The sequence below is a fragment of the Paramacrobiotus metropolitanus genome, unplaced genomic scaffold (assembly GCF_019649055.1).
Source record: "Paramacrobiotus metropolitanus isolate TYO unplaced genomic scaffold, Prichtersi_v1.0 Parri_scaffold0000001, whole genome shotgun sequence".
Lineage (NCBI taxonomy): Eukaryota > Metazoa > Tardigrada > Eutardigrada > Parachela > Macrobiotidae > Paramacrobiotus > Paramacrobiotus metropolitanus.
In genome coordinates this window covers 3,880,337-3,904,181 of record NW_026570221.1, presented here as the reverse complement: position 1 = coordinate 3,904,181, position 23,845 = coordinate 3,880,337, and the positions used below count along the sequence as shown (strand labels likewise).

The 23,845-nt window shown below is 51.1% G+C and overlaps 2 protein-coding genes across 2 annotated transcripts in view; both read right to left on the bottom strand.

The window, feature by feature from the left end:
• Positions 1-21,425, bottom strand: part of LOC129581196 (uncharacterized) — a 34,953-nt gene extending 13,528 nt beyond the window's left edge. Inside the window, exon 1 of the mRNA XM_055472143.1 lies at positions 21,404-21,425. The gene's annotated coding sequence lies outside the window, so the exon portion shown is untranslated. The remainder of the gene's footprint in view (positions 1-21,403) is intronic.
• Positions 21,426-21,585: 160 nt separating this feature from the next.
• Positions 21,586-23,259, bottom strand: LOC129581563 (uncharacterized). Its single transcript, XM_055472714.1, has 3 exons — positions 22,633-23,259; positions 21,641-22,150; positions 21,586-21,591 (listed from the first exon to the last, which is right to left on the bottom strand). The coding sequence occupies exons 1-3, from the start codon at positions 23,257-23,259 to the stop codon at positions 21,586-21,588; spliced, it is 1,143 nt and encodes a 380-aa protein (XP_055328689.1).
• Between the last annotated feature and the right edge of the window lie 586 nt (positions 23,260-23,845).

Here is a 23,845-nt window from a genome sequence, read left to right as displayed (position 1 = left end):
AGGACGGATCACCGGGCACTGCAGAACTTGCTCCGATGCGAGTCAAACCGACCTGGCATCAACCCTCGACTAACGAGATGGGCATGGCTTTACAAGGACGGGACATAACCATCGAGTATAAGCCAGGTGTATTCTGCGACAATGCAGACGCCCTGTCGAGATGGCCATTGGAACGCAGTGAAGACAAAGATCCACACGAAGAGTTGGATCAAGTCCCCAACTTTGAGGACTTCGAGGACGAAGTTAATGTCTGTACAGTACGGACTCTTAGACGTCTGAAGGCGAACGCCTCCAAGAAGAAGAAGAAGGATAAGGAAAACCCACCGAAAATCCCCCTTCCACCGGTTCTCCCCGGATGCAACGTCATAACCGACTGGGATGACTTGAGTACCACAGAGGTCCGAGTCATAAACATACCAGCACCGGAGACACCGGAACCGACCATTTGGACCGTCAACACGGCGGAGGATGACGAGTTGGAAGTCGAAGAGACACTCCCACCTCCACCCGAACCGAACATGGAACTTCGGAAGGCGCAGTTGCGAGACCCGCAGCTACGCAAAATCATTGATGAACTGGAGAATCCAGAGAAACTCGACCACAAGTCGAAGCATCTGGAACACTACCAGATGGCGCAAGGAGTATTGTACAGACTGAAGACGATCAACACAAAGTTGGAACGTTGCTTCGTCGTACCACTCTTTATGCGGAATCAAATTATCCGATCGCTCCACGATGGAAAAACCGAAAACCATTTCGGACGGGAGAAAACGGTCGAAGCACTGAAGTTGCGTTACTTTTGGACTCGCATGAATAGCGACGCCATTGCTTACATTGAGAAATGCCGACAGTGCATCATGACGAACAAGCAACGATGCCCACCACCGGGTAAACTCCAAAAGACGGAAGTCGGTGAAGCCTGGTATCGCATATACGCGGACTTTAAAGGTCCTCTTCCCCGGACGGAGACGAAGGGATACCAGTACATCGCAGTGGTAACCGACCAGCTGACGAAGTTCACCGTAGCCCGGGCAACAAAGACGAACACCGCGAGGGAATTCGAAAGGTTCTTCGTCAAAGATGTCTTATTGAAGTACGGAATGCCGACCTTCATCCACTCGGACAGAGGGACACACTTCACAGCGAAGACGTTCGCTAAGGTCGCACGGATCTTCGGCATCCAGCATACACTTGGAACGGCCCATCATCCGGAAGGACAAGGACAAGTCGAACGGCAAATGCAAACGATTTGGGACGGAATAAGGAAGTTCTGCGATGTAAAAGACGGACACCGATGGCACAGAGCCCTGGATTACGTCGTCTGCGGAATGAACCGAGCCGTCCACGCCGCGACTAAGTTCTCACCGTTCTACATGTTGTATGGTCGAGAAATGACCATGCCACAGGACGTAGTAGTCGGAACGAATACACCAGAAACCTTCACGGATAGGGAACACTATATCCGACGGATCAAGGAACGACTTCAGCTCTCGCACGAGATTGCTCGCATCAACATCGGTGAAGCATTCGAACGAAATGCCGAGCACTATAACAAGAAGAAGTCGAGTCCGACCTTCAAACCGAGGGATAAGGTAACGGTGGAATACCCGACCGAGGATCCAACTCGGAAGGAACGCTACGACGGAGTTTGGAAGGTCATCAACTATGTTGGCCCAAACAACTTACTCCTTCGATGCGAGGACGGACGTGAAGATACGGTAGCCGTCGACCGAGTAAAACATTGCCGAGTCGAGACAAGTCGACCAGCAACTCGGTCAACAGGCCCGGTAGCCGACCCGACAGAAGGGAAAGCTACTCGGAAGCCGAAGGAGAGACCGGAAGAAACCGTCGAAAAACCCTCGGATCCGACTAATGACACGGATAAAACCGAACCGACGGCGAAGAAGAAACGAGGTCGACCTCGGAAGAAACCTCCGACCGACTTCGAGACACCAGCACTGAAGGAACTTCAGAAGCAGGATGTGATAGCCGCTGAACCAGCACCGACCTCGGGATGAAGCCGAGACCAAAGCTCAGTCGACTACCGAACAGCCGAAGAAGTCGGAAAACAAGTCGGAAACGCCGGTTCAGCCAGTCAACCAACCTACGGAAGAACCGAAGCCGGCGACAAAGCCAGCTCGGAAGAAGAGGACGGTTAAGGAAACCGACTCGTCGGCACCGACCACGGAGGTCGTTGATGCCGACTTGGCAGTCCAACCGACCAAGCCTAAGCGGAAGTATATAAAGCGGAAGGTCGACTCACCGAACACAGCAGCGCCGACCACGGAAGTCAAGGCAGCTGACCAGGCAGTCGAACCGACTAAGCCGAAACGGAAGTATGGGACAGCTAAGAAACCGAAGCTGACAGCACAACAGATGCTGGAGGAAACTGAAGTCGCTGAAGACGAAGCCCATAAAGAAATCCTCGAACGAATATCCGAAGGACGGGCAGACCCTGAGAAACCAGTCAAAACAGCAAAAACCAAGACACCCAAAACAGCAGTCACAACAGAATAGACTCAGTCATAGGGCCATAGGCGTAAAACTTAGAATAAGTTTTAGATAGTTTAACAGTAGCTAGGTATAGATGGACCTTTGGTGTCGAAATGGAATCTCTTCAGTTGACCGGAACATCTTCAGCTGAATATACGGGAGTTGGTAGAATTCTAACGCGCCGTATTTCCTTTCCTTGACAGCAAGCAACAATGTCAGGTCGTCACCGACACGACCCACCTTCCAGCGGATCGAACAGTGGACGCAGTGGTAGCGGATCGAACCGATCACAGCCCTACCCGACTCATCGCTCGACATCGCGATCGGACAATTCGCGGTCGGCCACACAGACGCCATTACCGCAGGTAGACAATCCTCAAGCTAACGTAACAGCTAATGTGTTAGCAGGTCTTACGGTCGGGCCCCAACGTGGAACGATACCACCGCAGATCTTGCCACCGAACACAGCAGTCGATAACACAGGCTGTCTGTGGAACCTCGGAACTGGAACGAGTCAGATGACTCCGGTATCGGCAGCAGGCCCACATGGTCAAATGCCACCTTATCAGTGGTCAGTACCGACTACAATAGTCGGACCGACCAGCTCGGCATCAACAATGATGACCGGAGCACCTTACCCGACACCTACAATGGTGCCAGGGATGGCGAACACGCCCGTAACACTTTACACGGTGCCCACAATGGCGCCAGGAATGGCTAACATAGCGGGTCCGATCTATACGACGCCCACATTGGCGCCGAATAGTTTCGCATATAACCAATCGCCGATGCGCTTCGTAGCAGTTCCGCCCACGCCCGGAATGTCACCCTCACCTATGACGATCGCAACGATGAGTATGGTCAGCCCGGATGGCACAATCTCGCCACCAAGGCCAGTATTGCTTACGCCACCGATCTCGCCGACTCATCTCGGACAGCCCAGGCAACAGAACCTCTGGATGGATCCGAACGCGACAACCCATTTAATGACCTGGCTGAACCAGCATAGAAGTCAGGTAGGAGGACAGAGCCAACAAGTGCCTGCTCCGACGACGGCCACACAGGTCGTAACGTCGATGCCTCCACCTTTGGCGGTTGTCCAAGAAATCAACACTAACGGCAGAACCGAAGCAGAGTTGCGCCAACAAGCAAAACTGGCTCGTGCTCACATAGACACGATCAGCCAAGCACTGACGCAGACTTCACACATGGACCCGAGCCACACTCCGTACAGAACGAAGTTGTTGACTGAACTGTCGTACTACGAGAACCGTCTGAACGACGCCAACTTAAAGCTCCATGCCGAGGAACAGACGTCCCTTCGAATCTGCCAGCAAGCGGTAGCTCGGCATGTTGCTCAGAGACTGGGAGATCCTGACCCCGGTCCACCGGCGATAACCACACAGGTTGTCACGCCGACCTCCCAGGCAACTCAGCCAACTCCGTCGACTTCGGCAGGCCAACAAGTGCCTGGCCGAACACCTTCACTGGAGATCGGAAAACTCCGTGTTCAAAAGGAGGAGGCTATGAAGGAGGCAGTGAAACTCAGAATGAGTTACTCCAAGATCCCCCACACAGCGGAGAACTACACCGCCGAGATGGGAAGGATAGGCCGAGAGGAACAACGCTGGACCGATTCGGCTGCCGACTTGGAAAGACGAATACGAGCTCAAGAACAAAACTTGCGCTCGTCCGGAATCTCAGCACCGACCACACAGGCGGTGATTGACGAAGAAATCCGATTAGCCAGGCTGGACGCTTTGGGGCAAAAACGCAATGAATATCTCCACGAGATAAACGAGGTGAAGAAACGCCTGGCCACACTCGATCCAACCAAGGAACATTACCCTGAAACTGTTCTGGGCAATACCGGACTGATCGAGCATTGGACTAAGAAGCTGACGGAGAAGGAAAATGAAATCCGAGCGTTACAGCCGAAGACGACCCAACCAGCGGTCGTCCCAACGAGTCAACCTCTACCTACGATGACGTGGAACGTAGGCCAAGGGTTGCTTCCAATCCAAGTCCCGGCCTTACAAGTGAACCCGACACAGCAGGCCCCACAAGGACCACCTGTGGAACCGCTCCCAACACTGCAGGAACTGCGGGATTTCCTACGGATGGCTACAATAGTCACAGGTCGGATGGACACAGTATTAGAAGATACACAGGCAGGGACTACCGAGGCAATGAACCTCGATAGCCATAGGAGGGCTATCCGCGACTTCATGTCAGGACTTTGGTCTTACTTAACGACCGGAATGCCGACAAGCCTGGAATTGCTAACTGCAATCCGGAACAGGATACGGAATGCCCAGAACCGAGTTAACCTGTATCCACAGCTTGCCCAGAACCTGGACGCAGCCGAACGTCGGTCAGAAGATGTTCAAATGCCTACATTGGCAGAGGTACAGGCCGCCATCCGAACGGGAGATAGAATCCTCGACGAAGTGAGGATGACGCAAGGCGGAGATTCGGTCGCCGTAACCAATAGAGCAGGGTTAGTAAACGACCTTTACCGAAGTTTACGGATCGCCCGCAGACTTAACCACGGCGGCATAACCACAGACGATCAGGCCATTCGACTAAACATGCATTACCGAAGGATTCGACAGATAATCCAGAGCCAAATAGGAGGAGCCGAACAACAGGTTCCCCAGCTCCGGTACGATGCGATGGCATTTCAGATCGGACAGGATGACCAGACGACAGAAGACTGGAAAACCATCCTTGACGGCAAACAAGCCCTCCAAGGAATCTACGGACGCATAGCTGACGGAATCCGAGATCCTACCAACCTAGATCCAGTTCGGAAAATTCACGATCTCATAGCCCACATAGGGCTAACTGAAGATCTCACTCGGTATGGTTTGCCAACCACATAGGTGGACAAACACCGACTCCGAACAGCTATGGACCAGGTGAAGAGGGCTATCTTGGCGGAGAAACTTCCGACCTTACCGACGGATAACGTCCAACCCACGACGTTACCACCGGGAGCCGTTGCGATTTCACCGATATCATCGCTTCCGCCGCCGACCACACAGGTCGATAGCGAAGTAAACCCACCGAATCCCCAGGCGTTCGACCCGGAACGACTCCGGACGCTCGCAACCTTGAAACGGAAGCGGGACGAAGCAATCAACCAGTCTAACGCAATCAAGGAACGGATGCAGAACCTCCCAACAACCGAGGCCGACCATCACCAGAAGTTCCAAGTCTTGCTAGACCAGTACAAGCAGGCGTCCAACCGCCATATGGAACTCGACCAACTAATTCAGGTCGAGCAACAGATGATCCAACTAACGGCTACACCACGATCGGCAAGGACCACACAGGCCTTAGCCACACCAGCCGTGGACGGCGAGAAAACATTCGCCAACGCGAAAGCGGCCCTACAAGACGCGAAGAAAATTCTGGAAAGGATACGCGAACGGTCACGACAAGGCCTTGAACGGTTCGCTCTGCAGAAGATGGACGACTTTACAGCTTACATAGAGTTAGTCGAAAGTCTGATCCAAACTGGACCGCCGCAGACGGAGGCGCATCAACGGCTAGTACAGCCACGAGTCGATCTGTTGACGAAACTCAACGAAGAGCATCGAGGCATTTTAGTCTTACCGCCGACGACGACCACACAGGACGTAACGGCGAAACCACACGACTCTGATACGGAAACCTCGGACGCATTACCGTCGACCTCATCGGCGGCGGAGATGCACTCGGCAATGCGAAAAAGCCGCAGAGAAAAGATGTCCTCAATAATCACCGATGGATGGAATTTACTGGATCACCTCCAGAGATCTTTTGTCCACGAGACACCATCCGATGCCGAAACCCTCAAAGTGGCACGGCAGAAAATGAACGACCTAACGGCCTACCTGGAAAAGGCGGATCTTCTCATCGGTAAAGATGAACCGACCGAGGTCGACGAACGACAACTCAGGTCGGTAGTGGAACGGATCACAGAAATCCTTGACGCGGAACCCGCGTACACTGAACGGATTCCAACACCGTCGCCACCTCGCCGAGCACCACCGACTACGACAGCAGTGATGACTCTAGTCGGCACGACACCAATGGAAAACCTAAACGCCAACTTGGACATAATCACCCAAGCCGGACAGGATTTGGCCGACATCTTTTACCACCGACTTAGTGGAACCCTAACGGAACAAGGGGAAACCGACCTCACCCGGATCGACCGAGCACTACGACTCGAGTTGGATTGGGCCGATACTCTAGGCACGTGGGGAATCCCACCGCCAGGTCCGAACCGGGACCGGCTTATTGAAGCACTTCAGTCGGTGATTGACCATGTCAAGGAGTACTTGGCAAACCCGAACAAAGCGGGAGCGCCAGTACCAGCTCGCGAGAAAACACCTTCTCCAGTCCCATCACCCGGACTTGACGTCGAACTCCCATTCGCAGAAGCGGTCGACCAAAAAAGAAGTCGACATCGGAGGAGTTGAGGACCAGTACCGAGAAGCGGTCGACGTCATGGAGAAGCTCGGAAGACAACTCCGGGAACTCGACCCGAATAACGCCATGGAGAAGCAAATGCGCGATGCCTTGGACCAGCAGTATAGCATCTGCTCAAGGCGGGTCGAAGATTTGTGGAAAATTTTAGAGGCTAACTCACAAAGGGTTCAGCCGACCCCCACTCAGCCGCAGCCGACTTCTTCTCAACAACCGCTCGAGCCCACATTGGCAGAAAAGCGTGAAGCCCTTAACGATAAGTTGGCTCGTACAAGAAGGATTGCCGACAGCTTGCAACGCCAAGTTGATAACATGGACGGAACAGATCCGACCATCCGTAATATTCGGACGGCAATAGAAGACCAAATTAGAGTCTCCCAGATGCACATTCAGGACGTGCAAGTCGACCTCGAAATTTTACGGCGGAAGGAACTCGAGGAACAACGGAAAGCGGCACAACGCGCATCCGGTTCGCAACAGCCGAACACCTCGAGTCAGCCGACTTCGACAACAGCTCGGATACAACCTCAGCCGACCCCAACAGTAGGTTTGGTTCACCCGAAACCGATGGAAATGGCCGATCGGCCCATGTCTCCGGCTACAGAAGCTCGGATCATGGAAGCCATACCGGACACGGACGAACTGCCGAGTACGGTCGCGCCACATATAGTCAAATTATTGGCTAGAGTAGCGGAACTCATCACAGAGATGAGGGCCCGCAGAAACTTCTGTGAAGATAACAGCAAGAAGCGAATGATTTGGATCGAGATATCTTGGCGTGGGGAAACAATGCCCGGTTCATACGACGACTTAGTCACCCGGACGCCCCACAGACGACCAGGACTCGACAACATCTGATTCGAACGACCTCATGGTTGGAAACAAGGGTAAACGAGTACGAGGAAGAGAAGGAACGGGACAAAGAACAGGAATCGACCAACCTGGCAACAAACGCCATGGCTGAAGGTCGACCGTCTCGGATCACAAAGATCCAGTCGGCTCGGAAACCGAATTTCGATGCTGTCCGACTTCCACCTCCGGCCCCACCAGCCAAACCCGACCTTGAATGGGTAAAGGCAGTTAACACACAGTTACTGCGAGCAGATGCCGTCATCGTCGAACTGCGGAAGATGATGGACAAAACCGATCAACGGAGTCCGCAGTATTGTCAGATCGCATTAATCTCGGACACTTGGAAAACAACGCCAAGGAAGCCCGATTTATCCTCTGACCAACAACAGTGTGGTCGGCAAAGAATCAGGAACGGCTGCAAACTCTGATGGCCATGATTCAGTCCTTCGTAGACGACTTCTACAAGCGCAAGGAAGCGGAGGAGCAACGTAAGCTGAAGAGGCCGCCCTCCGCCAAAAAGCCTAAGGTACAACCTGTCAAACCGACACAGGTAGTCCCACCGGTGAGTCAACAAGACGAGCCGATGGACGACCTACCAGTACCAGGACTCGAAGGCGAAGATGAACTGATGGACACATCGGAGGAAGCCGCAGTAACAGAAGCTAGCCGATTCAAGCCCCTGGAACGACCAACAACGTTACCTGGGCTCTCACAAAGAGAACCACAGAGTGAACGAACATCTGATGGTCGACTCGTCCACCAACCAGGCGGACCAAACTCACCGAAATTCGCAAGGAAGCCAAAACCGACGGACAACATCGAAGAGCACGGTCCACGAAGGCGTCTCTTCCCGTCAAAGTCGCCATCACCAGTCAGGACCAAGGAACAACTCTTGGAACTCCTAAAGGCGACTCCGTCTTCCCTACCACCGGATGAAGAAAAGCCGGGCCCGTCACAAAAAGTGCTGGGAGCGAAGGCCTTATTTACACCCGGCGTCCATAAGAAGTTGGTCAGCCAAGCCAAAACATTGGACCTTCAATGGATACTTTACGAAGCACAACTTCAAGGAGGTATCCGAGATCGGACCATGACGGAAGAGCAACAGACTCAAATGGCCCAGAAGATCCATGCCACAATCCAGGATAGGGATAAAGTCCTGCGACGGTTGGTGACATTGAGATGCGGGAAGAAGGAGTTACGACAACTCCCGCTGGATCCGACTATGATTCAAACAATTCAACGGCTCCGCAACCCTAGCATCAACCCAGGCGCTTACACGCTGGAAATCCAACCTCGGCCCGGAGAAGAGGTAACCGAGAAGATTCCGATAACTATCACGGACAGTAGTGAAGATGAGGAAAATGCGGACAACGTCGATTCCGATGACTCCATTCAACAGAAGGCAGCGGCACCACCGAAGGGATCCACGCCGAAACGAGGCAGATCGCCGGTGAAACAAATTTCGCCGACCCGATCAGCATCCCAGCCGACTAAGCTGCCGAGTCAACCGACAATGGAGAAACCACTCAGGTTCACACCTCGGAATACTCCGACGAAACCGAAGAAAACCGAAGACGCGATGGACACAACATCCCCTTCGGAAGCGCGAGTCGAAACAACGGTCGAAACGTCGCCACAAAGGGACGAACCGACCTCGATACACGCCGGACCACGTCTAACAATTGACGAGTCTCGAACGAACGATTCGGTAAAGGAGTCGGTAAATATACCGACCAAACGGAGTACGGCCAAGGAGAAACCACCTCAGGACTCGTCGCGCGAATTCCATGACGACCCAGCCTTACAACATGTAAAGGACTTGACAAGGTCGGAACAGGATGCCTGCATCGAAATGGCATATCCGGAGGACAGGGAACTCTGGCACTCGCTGAGAATCCGACGTGCCAGCATAGTCGGAAATACCACGGAAGCTCGGCGCGACCACGACCGACTTACGGAGAAGATGGCCGACGTTATGAAACGTATGGGAAAACACTAACGAGCGGAAAAGAGTCGACCTAAAGCCCTACAAGCGGCTACGCCGACTCGACATAAAGTCACCGCTCCGGGACCCAAGACCAAGAAGAGGGTACAGCAACCCGTCAAGATGAAAGTTCCTCCTCCGGCCAGACAACCTTCCGTTCAGATCGACGATGATCCGAGTACACGGGTCATTAACTCGGCCAACTCCGCGAAATCCCATAAGGATAAACGGAAGGCCAAGAAGGAAGCAGCGAAACAATCCGCTAAGCCGCAACCGACGGAAACCCAGAAGAAACCAGTGAAGTCGGAGGCCAAAGAGACGACCAAACCGAAGTCGGACTCTACGGTGAAGACGCCGAAGCCTAATCCGGCCAAGCGGCATAAGTCATCCGATGATCTGGATATCTCGGATGCCGGCCCACAAAGGACCGAGCAGAAGGAGAAAGCTCAGCAACCGCATGACAAGGAAGCGGTGGAGCGGAAATTCAAAGAAGTCATGGAACGAACCGGCACAAAGCCGGCTAAGACTTCAGGAGGTCGGCTACGGAACCCACCAAAACCGCCGACTCCGACCGAACAACCCCAGTTCTCCACATCCAAGCAACAGTCTGACGTCGAGTCCGACCACATCTCGGATATTGAAGAAAAGGACTCAATCTCCGATCATGGAGAAGGTGACCCCTACGAAGGATTTAAAGGTGACCTGAAAGAAATGTTCGACCATGGAGCGGACACTGATGAATCACAGTGGCCAGCCCCAGACGATGTACGCGAGCGTCTTCCGGATGAACAGCCGGATGACCCGGTCGATACGTTAATCCGTACCGTCCGAGTACACGTTGAAGTCGTAAGGAGCATCGAAAACGCCAGGGAAAACGGCGCGGACATCTACCAGTCCCTGGTCCGAGACTTGTCCAATAACATCCAGGTCGGAGACGAAACCGGAAAGTGGTTGACGCATCAACTCATGATGCAGATCGTCGCCTGGACTTTGGATTTCGGATTGGCAGTAGCCGTTCACCGACAATGGGGACGGAGAGCCGAACTGCTTCCACCGGACCCTATCAAAGTACTTAGAAGTGCAGCCGCAAGAAACGCAGACGATACACCGACTAGAATTGCAAGGTGCATCGGATACAGTATGAACCCCCGCGGATCAACCTTGGTCCAAATCGCCCGTGTATATAACGTGATGTACATGGACAAGAAGGGGGAACATCGCCGAAATCATCATGAATAGGATAAGCGACCGGATTACGTCCTTGGTCGAACAACACACCCTTCAGACGACTAACGCGGAACGCGACGTACCAGTACGGTACACCGTGCCTAACTTCATACCGGAACAACATCGGCGTGAGTTCAACCTCCGGATGTCTTATTTCAACACGGACAAGCCTCCGGCTGGCACGGAACCTACCGAAGAGTACAGCGACTCCAACGAACAACCGTCGGACGATGCGGCTACTCTGCTGCATATAGCTCGTACGGCTGGACAGTCGTCACAAAGACGAGTCCAAATCTTATCCCGACCGCGAGCACCGTTCGAACCGACAACATATGTCGGTACGGCAGCAGCTCCAGCGGGACGAGCAAGTATGGCGAAGCCGACTCGGAGCGCTAAAGGACGGTTCATTCCGAAGGACGTACAGTCACTACCACCGTCCTCGCCCATGGAAATTTCGCCGGAACCGGAAGACTTGACCCAACAGAAGGGAAAGTCGAAGTCGACTAAGACGAAGTCGACTAACCCAGCTAAGAAGAAGGAACCGAAGTCATCAGAATTGGTCCCGTCATCGGAGGAAGAAACCGATGACGACGATAACGACGACAATTTCCAAACACCTGGAAATGGATCGCCAAAAGACGACGACGACGACGACGAACACGGTCAACCACCGCCGTCGGCCCCAGCACCTCAGAGTGAACCGGAGATACCGGATAGACAACCGGAAGAGAAGGACAGCGGCGACAAAGCCGAGGAGTCCAGAGGCAATGGAGACGATGGCGGAGTATATATCCCTCGTCAGTACGGTAAACGGATACCGATAACCCCTGACACTGACGAGCGGCCACTTCTCTCCGAATGGAATGAAGACGCCATGGAAGTGTTGCCGGACGACATCCCCCCGTTGACCAACGTTCGGGTTAAGTACACCGGCATCAAATCGGCTTGAAAACCGAAGCCGAGTGCTTCGGAATACGACGCGGGATGGATGTACACATTCGCCGCCCTGAAGGCCTTGGCTACACGCGGACCGAAATTCGCCACACCAAGAATCGCCTTTAAGCTCCTCCAATATTGGAAGGTAGACGAGACGGGCGACTGGCGACAACTGAGCCAGAATAATGTGCGACATTACTGCGACCTGGGATACCATGCCGGGAAGATAATACGTACGTACACCAGCACAAAGCGGATGTACTACGAGTTCCCACCGGCTAAAAAGGACCCGGCCCCTTCAACATATGAAGGATGGACACACGCCATCGAAGCGTGCATGGAAATGTCCTGGCATCCCGACGGACTTACCCGTGGAGAAATACTCCACCAACTGACAGCACGGTTTGAGTTCGAGTGGACAACAGCAGAACCGCAGTTGGTCGACCCTAAATACAAGCCCAAACCGGACGTAATCGCCGGACGCAAGAAGTATTCCCTGGAAGACGAATTGGAATTCGTCTTATCGAAGGCACTCTACCAACAAAGATTTGCCACAAACACCGATAAAGTCCAGGGCGGCCAACGATTTATCGCATTAAATCCATCAACTCACCGGCACGGACACTTACCGAAGGAACGATCCACCCCGGCACAATCAACCGAGCTGACCGACTCGCACCAAGCAAGTCGGCCGGAGTCGACAGAAGCACCGACACGGGAATGAGGAAACGCAGAACGCGTTGGAGGAGAGGCATAACCGACCTTCCTCCAGTGACACCACATAGGCGTCATCGACCAACAGAAGTCGACTTACCTCATTAGACGACTACAAAGGCGTCTTGGACCAGCTCGAGAAACGACCTGGCCCGACCGTAGTAACTATAGGGCGTAAATTATAGGATGCAACCGAGAAACGGTTCGCTTACTTTTCTTTTGACAGACTCGTACGGAAGCTTATACGGTGGACTGCCAACAGTGCGGGGATAACGCGACGAGGGACAACAACAGATTGCCTTGCGCGCAATGCATCGTATCCTTCACAAACGAACGAGTTACCGGCACGGGACCGCAACACCGAGCTCAGGCGGCGGCACTTTACATTAATGTTGTCGCTGGTAACCTGAGCGCATATCGGTACCTGGCCGGCAGAGAATACCTGATCAACCAATTGGAGTCACATGAACAGGATAACCTGGCTACACTTCAGCGGCAACGAACCCGCGACCCAAGATGGGAAGGAACTCGACCACCAGTCTTAACAAATAGACTGTTGGAGTATCGTCAGATGCAGGATCTGCAGCGTCAACTCGACGACCAGAAGAAGATCACAGAGGTCGACAGACAGATCGCCACGATGCGAGCCCATCCATCACCGACCGACTACGAACCGGAAATAAAGATTCGGGTACAGGCACCCACACAGGGTCGCCCGGAAACCGAGCAGTTGATGCACACCATACGCGATGTTTTCGTCGGGGATCGACACCGACCAATGACGAGTGCATCGGTGACGATGATGATGAACATGCCGGACGGAACCCAACAGCCGGTTACCCTTACCCCGGCGACTCAGGAACAGTTGATGGCAATCCCACATAGGGCAACGCCAGTAGTCACACAGGCTAGTCCAACTATTTCCCAGCAGATTCCCCAACATGGAACCCATGAAACTCGGACTCAACCGGCAACTCAACAGCAGCAACGCCGACCGAGCAAAAACCTGGCGGGACACGACCTCCGACATAGGATTGGTCCTGTCGACCTTCGAGACAGAATCGAAGAGCAACGAGCCGTAATTCGACAAGTCGGAAAAGAGCCGACAAGAGCTCCACCAGGAAAACGGACTGGACCTGGAGAAACGGGAATTGGACTTACGGTCGACTTAACAAATAAGTCGAAGCGTAACTTCGTCCCACCCGAACAGCAGCCGGAAGCCTATCAGGCGGAACAGGCGGCCGAAGTCCAGGCAGAACTGCCAGCTCAACAGGAGCAAATGGACGTTGATGTAGCTGACCAGATGGCACAACTACCACAAGTGGAAGTGCCGATCCGAGAAGACCCTCGTTACGACCGTGCTCGACAACAAGGAATCGAGGTCGTCATGCTACATCCCACCGAACGGACAAACCACATTATGAACGTCATGAACTACGACGAACGGAATCGACCACAAGTTTGGCGTATGGTAGAAAACCTTCGTCAATTCCTCGTCCGATCTGGATACCAGATGCTACTGGAACAACATCAGTGGCAACCGGACTTCGATATGTCTGCGCACACAGCGCCGAACGTTGAACACCCATATACCAGATCCAATGCGTTACCGTCGATGACTGATCCGGTCTTACTGAATGTACCGCTGTATAGCCCCGACGGAACGCGGGCGAGCCAATTAGGAGCTCGGGAATACCCCCACGACGAGTTGGAGAGTATGGCCCAGTTCGTCATAACGGACGCACATCCAGCCTTTGTAATTACCGCGGCTCGGGCAGCACTGGACTTAACCCAGCACCTTCCAGAAGGGGAGATCGACCTTGCCCAGGACGGAATAACGGCATTCCTGCGATTCATTTTCGCAGCTCGGCTTGGCAACTACTTTTGCCATTACACCCTGTACGGACTGTACCAGAACGAAATGATACCAGCGGCTTTGGAAACCCTCGTCGCCCAACTCGGCACACCGATGAGGAGTGTTATCCTCGCCATCTGGATGCGCGACTTGCTGTATACCCAAGAACGGTATGCGCCAAAGTATGCCTTTCGTGAGGATCACGTAGATCCTAGCGACGACGCGACCAGATTTATTAGCTGGTACCGACGAAAGAAGACTTTGCCCAGCGGATTTAACTCATCGCCCTACGAACCTTGGATGTCGGACGACATCGCCCCCGGCGCACAACCGTACGCACTGAGGCTCCGAAAACAAGCGGCCAAGGAATCGAAGAAGGGCAGAACGGATTGCTACGGCCAAGAAACTGATGAGACCGACGAGATGTCCCAACGGAGTGGCCCGGCGACTTGTAAACCCAAGGATCCGGCCAGGCGACCACATAATCGACCTGGCCCAGACGATGACGATGAGGAAGACTATTTCGGCGGCGATAAACCCGTCGAAGTCCCACTTAGTTAAGATCGAGTTCCCACATTGGAACTCGATCCTCCGTCGGAACATCTATGGGGACTTGGCGCCGAGAAACGGCATAGCCGAATGAGAATCAGTCCAGCTGAGAAACAGCACTGTCGAGAAACGACTTCGGAATGGACACTTTTCTTTAATTTTTTTTTACAGCAACCGATTAACCATGTATACGGCGGACGTCAACGGCGACCTTGCCAGAGTGCCGACTACACAAGTCGGCCGGATTCTTCGGTTTGACCCGGACACGAGTGGTTAGACCTGACAAGCCGGCTTTTTCCACCGTTCCGGTACGTCTTCCGAGGAATCCCCTGAATAGAACTGGGCAAATCGACCTCAGTTCCCCAGTACGGCATGAACAGATCGCGAACCACATCTGCTAACAATAGCAGATCACCAACCACGTTCTGCGACCATCGGAGCCAACAGAAGCCCCAATCCGCGTTACATGGAGCTGACCCCCACTATAAGTTACATGGTACGGACCGCACCATTAACATGGATCAGCTATGAGGATTACTCCGGCCAACTGATTCCGGAGCACAGACCGAGAGGATTACGCTAACATGGCGTGGAATACGTCGCTGCGTGTTCATCGTCATGTTTGCCGAGCACCCGTGGCCAACTTCGGAACCGGGTAGCCGAACAGCCTTCACCAGTGTAAAAGCGGATATCCCTCGGCCGAGCTGCCAACAGCGCAAGAAAACTCGGATTTGACTATATGTACTCGAGTCGACCACAAAGGTCGACTTCGTACTTTGCCCATAACTTGGAGACATAACGGATATTGCCGCACTAACCGACCATAAAGGTCGGTTGTGCAAGCCGATCACAAAGATCGGTTTTGGAAACCCGGAAGCTGAAGTCGATATTGGGGACGACCACACAGGTCGACCATAACGGCCAACAGAAGTCGCCCATGAAGAATGAACGGAAGCTAGCAGTAGTTACGTGGCAGCTTAACCGGATTCTCAGGCTGAACCCAGATCTACAGGGACTCAACTAGGAATCTGTACCCGGAGTCCAACCGCAGTCTCCCCGGACGATATCGGGTAAACCAGCCGATTCACCGGTGACCACGACTACGCGCGTCTCGAACGTGCTGCCATTACCTGAAGAGGAACAGCGACGGTGATTTGGCTACCGGTGTACCAACGACTCCTCCGCGACCTGCTTCCCCATGTATTCAATGGAACATCCTAGGCAGACTGAGTTAGAATACTCGGCCGGCACCCCTTTAACGAACCCCCGATGACGATGACCACTTGCCCGCAACAGTACCGGCCAATTGGCCAGCGTCACCGGCAAAGAAAAATTCTCCCTGGACATGATTTGTCTACCCCAACAGAAGCGGCTAGGCGTCTTAGGTTCCGACAAAACAAAATAGAAGAATCGGATCTGACGACCTCAGGGATTTGCATGTGCATGAAGTTTCAAACCAAAGAGCTCGGCTCGGCAACCGGGGCCACAGAGACCCTTAGTGTTGTAAGCGAGCACAATTGCATGACGAAGCGCCAGTCACTCGGCCAACAGATGCCAAGGAAACTCCTACCTCGCAGGACTCGGCGGCCCAGGGGCAAGTCATTCAGGTAAACAGGCCAACAGCAGCTTGGATCTGACCCAGAGTTCATGTCAGAGGGAAGTCGACTTGACAAGTGCCGACTAGCTCCACAATGGGCTTAACGGTATGAGTTGTCCAGATCGACCATTAAGCAGAACGCATAACCGTATAACCGACCTCGAACGGAAGTCGGAAGTCACCGGATGGAGGTCGGAAGTATACGACAACAGGTCGGAAAATCCATCAGAAGTAGGAAATCGACCTCCCAGCCGAAGAACTTTGCCTTTTCGACGGATGAACACACAGTTCATCCGACTCGAAGAAGTCGGAAATCAGCCGACCTCGGAACTTTGACATAGATAGCCGACCTCAAATGAAGGTCGGAAGTGACCGAACAGAAGTCGGAAGGATACGACAACAAGTCGGCGAAGGCATTTGGAAGTCGAGAGCCGACCTCCTAACGGAAAAACTTAGCCTTCGGACGGATGAGCACACAGTTCATCCGACCTCCCGAAGTCGACCATAACCGACTACAAGTCGGAAGTCGGAAACTCAGTCAACATGACGGAAGAAGATTGATAGCTGTTCGCGGTGGACGAATTCGACCTGAAGGCACTTGTTTAGCCCCATATGGGCATGTTATTGCAGGTTAACCCTAGTCGACCACCGACGGATAGGATGACCGACCTCGACAGAAGGTCGGATAACAACGGAATATACCGGATGGAAGTCGACTGGACACTTCCATCGAACAAACCCGTGATTTCCGATCGGACCTTCGAGCCAGTTCGACTCGGATTATTTCAAACCAGGCTCGTGGTAGCAGATTGAACGGTTGTAACCGACCACATTTGAACGGAACTGCTGTACATGACGACCACAAAGGCCGCATGACTTATATACAGCCTTTTCCGACCGGAACCTTAAGAATTCGGAACACAGCCGAATTTCTCCTAGCCGCCGATCGACTTATCGGTAGGCCGACCTTGGTCAAACCGACCTTGGTCCTATTCCCCATTCAGAGAGGATGCCTCGGCATTTGCAACCGCAACAGTGCCTCTCTATCCCAGACGGATGGATACGAGTCGGAAGTAAGTGTTTAACCGTGCTTATCCGATCTCGGTGAATGTAACCGGTTACGACGGGTAACGTTCCTCTCTCGCAGTATGACTCAGCGTTCATACGCTCGCGTTGGATAGAGTCCAGTCTGCGCATCATCACACAGCTGATGGCACACAGCACGTGGTTGCCGCCAGCACTTCTTTCACGCCATCAGACGCTCAAGAACCTTCCTGGCATTCACATGCTATTTAGCCATCAGTGCTTTGTTCTTGCTTTCCTGCTATAACGCAGCATTTGTTCCCCTTTATTTGTACAATAAAGCTCACTCGTGATCTCCTCGTGCTTGTCTGTTACACTGTTATGACCAAAGAGCTTGTCAATGGGGAGTCTACCGCCGTTAGCTGCGGAGAACTTCACGCAAAGCTTCCCGGTATGGCAAGGGGAACATGTCATCCATTATGACGTTACAGTAAGTATAAGGTCGTACGGGATCAGCATTGACTGCGGGACAACTAAGGAACATATACCGGACATCAAGAGGAATGGAGTCAACCAGAAATGTATCGGGTAGCGTTAAATTATTCTTCTTACACCGCACATTGTTGTAATCCTGATCATACACACATCCAGGATTGGGAAGGCCAGCAACAATTCCGACGCAAATAAGCGCAACTGCGAAAACATTTCGATAACACGCTCTCTTCGTGTCTCCGCAGCAGTGCCGAGTAGCATGCGCCAGAACTGAAATTGTTTAGGATGAATAGCTGATTTTTGAAATGGGGTGTTAATTTTCTGCCACATACAAGAACTTAATCATCGTTCCAGTGACGGTACTTGTCATAGCTGCAAATGCAGATTTTTTCAAGGCACGCAAATTGATCTTTATTGGAACACGCTGACGCTACCTTATATTTGAACTACAATAATTACACTTGCGTGTCCTCGCTTCGCTGCTTCCACATGTGAAGATTCATGTCCGAGATAGTAGAGATTTTTAGATCTGATACAACGTGAGTTTAGTTTCAACTACAATCGCCGGTAATGCAGTGGGACTGAGTATGAAATCTTGTTGCACGTCGACAGTTAATGCCTGTTCCATTGCTTCATTGTAGCCATGTCAGCGTGACATCTTCGGCCCACATAGCCAATCTCTATATAATAATCGCGTAAGCCTAAATCTTTGTTGAGTCCGTCAGCTCGACGCACTGATCCGAACTGCCATGGCTATGTATCATTCGATAGCCCTTATAGTGTAGATTTGCCAAAACAAATCAGTTTTTGAAGAAAAAAATCAGTTTGACAGAAAACTTTCAAAGACGTTAACTTATAAAGTCTATGGAAAAAGCCAAGAAGCCACCACTGTTAAACCGATCACTCCATCACTGTCTGAACAGTCAACTCGCTTTTTTGAATTTCGCTGCAGCTGGATGGGACTGTACGTTCCATGACAAATAATATTCCATCGTTTTAATGTATGTTTCTCATCAAAATTGAGAAGGAAAAGTTAGTTTTGAGAAAGAAAATAAAACAAAACAGAAATGGCCGCGAAGATTCTGCGACTGTGGGACGGTTCTAAAGTCTGATTTTAAGAAAGTATCTGACCCCCGCAGTGGCTTAGGCAGCTTTCACTTACCTACGCTGTATTAAAAGTGCCTTCCTGGGCGGGCGCGATTGCCTTTCTTGCAGTATTTTGTTAGGTTTTCGTTTTTAGCAGATACGCAAGGTGGTGTTCGAGAAAGGCAAACGGATAACTTGGAAAATTCAAGATTTGCTTCGAGAACATCATGCTGTTTGCTTCGCAAGTTACGTGGTTTCTGGATAAAAGAACATCTGATACATATTAAAGCGAATCCAGCTTTCTGTACAAGCTAAATCATGTTCGGTTTAAAAACTGGTGGGGTGGAATTGGATGTGGCGCGAAGTATTATGTAAGGTGGAATGATGCTCTGGTAAGTAAAAAGGGCAAATGAATTTTTCAGTCCGCTATTCATATAGCATACTGGAAGGCGGAGCCGAGTTGCGGCGCGAGCGGAGCTTAAGCAGAATTTGCTCAAGGAGCAGCAAGGCGGCGTGAATATTAAACTCATCATAATTATTTTGCTTATAATTTTGATTAAGCTTATCATAATTGGAAATTGATCAATTTTAATTATGATCAGCATAATCAAAATTCAACAATTTTAATTAAACTGGAGCATAATTAAAATTGTCCAATTTTAATTTTGCCTATCATAATTAAAATTCAGTTTTCTTTTGATCAGGCTATTTATATTGTTCATAATTTGACTCAGAATTAAGCTTAAGTATAATTAAAATTGACGAATTTTAATTATGCTTAAGCTTAATTAAAAATGCGCAATTTTAATTATGCTCAGCATAATCAAAATTGCCATAATTTTAATTGAATTAATCATAATGTTTAATTCCCAGCAAAATTAAGAGTTTAATCATCACTACAGCAAGCATACAAGAAATTAGCGTAGCGGTTCCCGATTTTGAAAATGAGATAAAAGAGAAAAAGGAAACACAACGAAATGCAACGTTTTTATTTAATTTAAAGTGTTTGGACGTGTTCTGTGGTCAAAGCAATAGTAAAAAAAAGCGATAGCAAGTGGAGAAACTACTCTCTTAGTGTACTGATATTAAAACACGGATATAAAGGGCACGGTGGTGTTAGTATTCAAATGGGGATTTAACGTAAGAGTGCAAATAAACAGCTATCGGATAGTTTACGACTCTACAGCTTATAAAAAGGAAGAGAGTGCAACTTCTCATAAATTAAGAAGTCCCTTTGCTGCAGGTGTACGAAATTTTGTGAGTGGATAACTGATGTGGAAATTAAGAAATAGATGGGAAACTAATGAATGCATTTCTCTGCTTTAAAGCAAAAAATTCCGCACTTCAGATTTAAGGTAGTCTCTGCAGTCTGTTAAAGCGACAGGCAAATTTTACCAGTGGACATTTAGACTTTGGACATGTATATTGTAGAATTTTACGTTTCGCCCATAAAACCTACACTTTACCTGCAGGCTTGAGTTTTGATTTTAGTACTAGGTTATGATTTAATTATCATTAATTATTCCGCGCAATTTGCGCGGGGTCTCCTAGTTACAATAGAAAAGCGTAGAAAAGAAACCGGCTTTTTTGAGCCACTTTTCTACGATTTTTTTCAGTTTTTGAGCCATTTTCGAACTGGCGCGCCGGGCGCGCGCGCGCCCCCCCCCCCTACCCTCGGACCTCGCGACGGCCCTGGAACTTACGCTAATGGTGTAGTGGCTATCGTGGCTTATTGCGCTGCCTGTTCATTTACGCAGGAAATTTCAAGACTAGCCCGTGCTCTACATGGGACCATATACTTATACCGGTATACGTACTACTTCAACTTGCAAGTATGCCAATAATTGGCATACTTGCAAGTATGCCAATAGTGATGTACTGCTAAATAAAACTAGAAAATGCTATTTATTAGTAAGTTCTTATTTAGCGAAGAATATTAAGTGATAGTATGTACGGTATTTGAAAAATTGGGGGTCAATAGTAAGTAAAAGTTTTGAAAAATTAGTAAATACAAAGCAGTAAATAAGGTGGCTGGAAGGTGTAGCATAACATTATTAATGCCATTTATTCGTATTGCAAAAACAGCAAAAAAAGCCAAAATTTTCGAAGAACGTACTGTCGGAATCGGCTCTTCGGAACCGTCGCCGTCCTCGAAGACATATCCTGCCGTCCATTCAGCAATGCATTCCGCTAATGCCGGTCGATCCAGGGGCCGGCGGAGAATCAGGCGGCTTTCAAAGAGATTCCACATGTCCGACTCTGTCTGCTCGCGCGACGACCCGTGGAAGATGTGCTGCGCTACACCTGCTCCGACAACAGTGTCCGCGTACAGTTGACATTGCTTCAAAATCACTCGGTCGGCCACTGACCACTGCACGACCAGACCCGTTAAGCGTCCCATCAGAGAGCCAGCACCCACCGGAGCGCCGAAGCCGGGGGAGAATTCGCAGCCGTAAAACACCACGGCCTGCAGGCGGCTGCCGTTGAGGAGGTGACGGATGAGGCCGGAGATGCCGATGGCATCGCCTAACATCAGCTCGTCTAAGACCAGCACCCGGGTGGACCGCGTGAGACATTTGATTAAACCTGCCGGCCAGCAGGTGTACTCGGAACTGCCGTATACGTAAACATCAGAGAAGTAGCCGTCGGTAGTGAGCAGAGTGTGCCACAGGGGACACACTCGCCGATAACGAAAGCGTTCGATGGAGTCCAGCGAGCGGAAAACCTCCAACAGCAACACCGGCGGTAGCGGCATGCCCTCTCCCTTTCCTGGCGTATCGGTGGTGATGCCGGTCAGCTGTCGCGCTCTCCGGGATCCGCTTTGCGCTTTCTCCTTCACCAGCACCCAGGTGAAAACATCTCTCTGTAAAAAAGAAACATCTCAGTCATCCAAACAGCTTTGTAGAAACCCATCTGACAACAAAGTCCCGGAATAAACCAAGGAAATCGCTATCCATAGTACCCAGCACCCACTGATACTTGTGTGTACGGTACTGAGGAAATATCGCAGTTCTAATTCCGTAATACAGAGAGTTAATCCAGCAACAACATGCACACTTTGCCGCTAATCTGTCTACGAGATACCTACATCTGCCGACTGGCGCAAGCTGATATTTTCATTTTCTAAGGCTTACAGCCATGACTCGGTTGGAGATGGGCTTGTAACCCCGCAAATTTTCAGAAAATGTCGCATAATGCAAAATTTACGTGTACTGAATACAGATATACATCAATTTCCGGTGATGTGAAATAGTTGGACGATCTTCAAATGTCCCCGCGAATATTTAAGATCAGATCAGTACTGAACTACAGAAAAAGTCAAAAAAATTCCTATAGGAAGCTTACCAGCTGGCTAAAGCTCAGCGGCCAGCCGTCCTGGCGCTGCAGGTAGCGCAGGCTCCGCTCGCGTGGACAGAGTGCGATACACACGATGGGGAATTCGCGCTCCAGCTCCCCCTTAAGAATCTCCACAAATATTGGCGATCCACCGGCGCGGTGCGCTTCCGGCAGTCGATCAAAGCAGACCACGAAATCCTTGTCCATTACGCGGCCTCCCTCCCAATCGGCGTCCGCGGGATGTGGACGAACCTGGACGCGAGGTACCATCTCCAGGATGGTGCCGTAGAGCGGTACTTCAACTTGCACACAGACAAAACGCTGATGGTGGTAGTCTCCCAGGCCGACCAACGTTCCCGGATACCAGATCCACGCACCATCGGGCGAACGGTGCAGCAGGACTTGTACGACCGCCGTTGACGGGAGCGAGTCCTTGGCGCTGCTGCTGCTGCTGGGAAAGCGGAAGATGCTGCCGTACTTCACCAACTGCGCGCGCTGTCCCGCACAATGAAAATCAATGACCAGGCCGTCTTTGGCCACGTCGAGCACGTGGCCCTGTTGCAGAAATCCATCGACCAGGACATCCACGGAGTTCCAGGCATTTATCGGGTGTTTAGGATCTTTGTACAAATGCATGATGCGTCGATAGTCGGGACGACAGGTCGGTTGGTTTCGTATTCGGTGTCCCTGCTTCTAAAGGATTCCTGTACAACCTACAATGGCTTCCTGTACTTTATTCTGACTCTAGATGTATTTATAGGAAATAGTGCGAAAAAATGCTCTGAGAAGAAAGGAAGAATGGAAATCAGAAAGGAAACGAACGAATGAGCATTTCCGAAAACTCTCGAAGATAAAGGGCTTTACGCTGCCACACCGAGCGGTTGCAACTGCGCTAAACGCCGGAAGTCGCGCCGGAAGTCATGCGTTCTACGGGAAGGTTTTCGTGAAACAATAATTCTGTTCAACAGCAAAGTGTTTTTTTTCACAGAAACACAGCTTACTTAAGAAAATCGCTCGTGTTAGTTAGGAGCTCTGCGTCTTGAAGTGAAGCTAAGCCATATGCACCTCCCGGGCAGCTAAGAACAAATGTCGTACATAAATTAACACTAATATTCCAGCAGAAGACGCACCGCGAATTCTAGAACAGCTGGAATAGAAACTTTTTTATAAAACTAGTTTTTCGGTTTCGATTCTGCAACGGACGTGCAGGAATGACACTGAG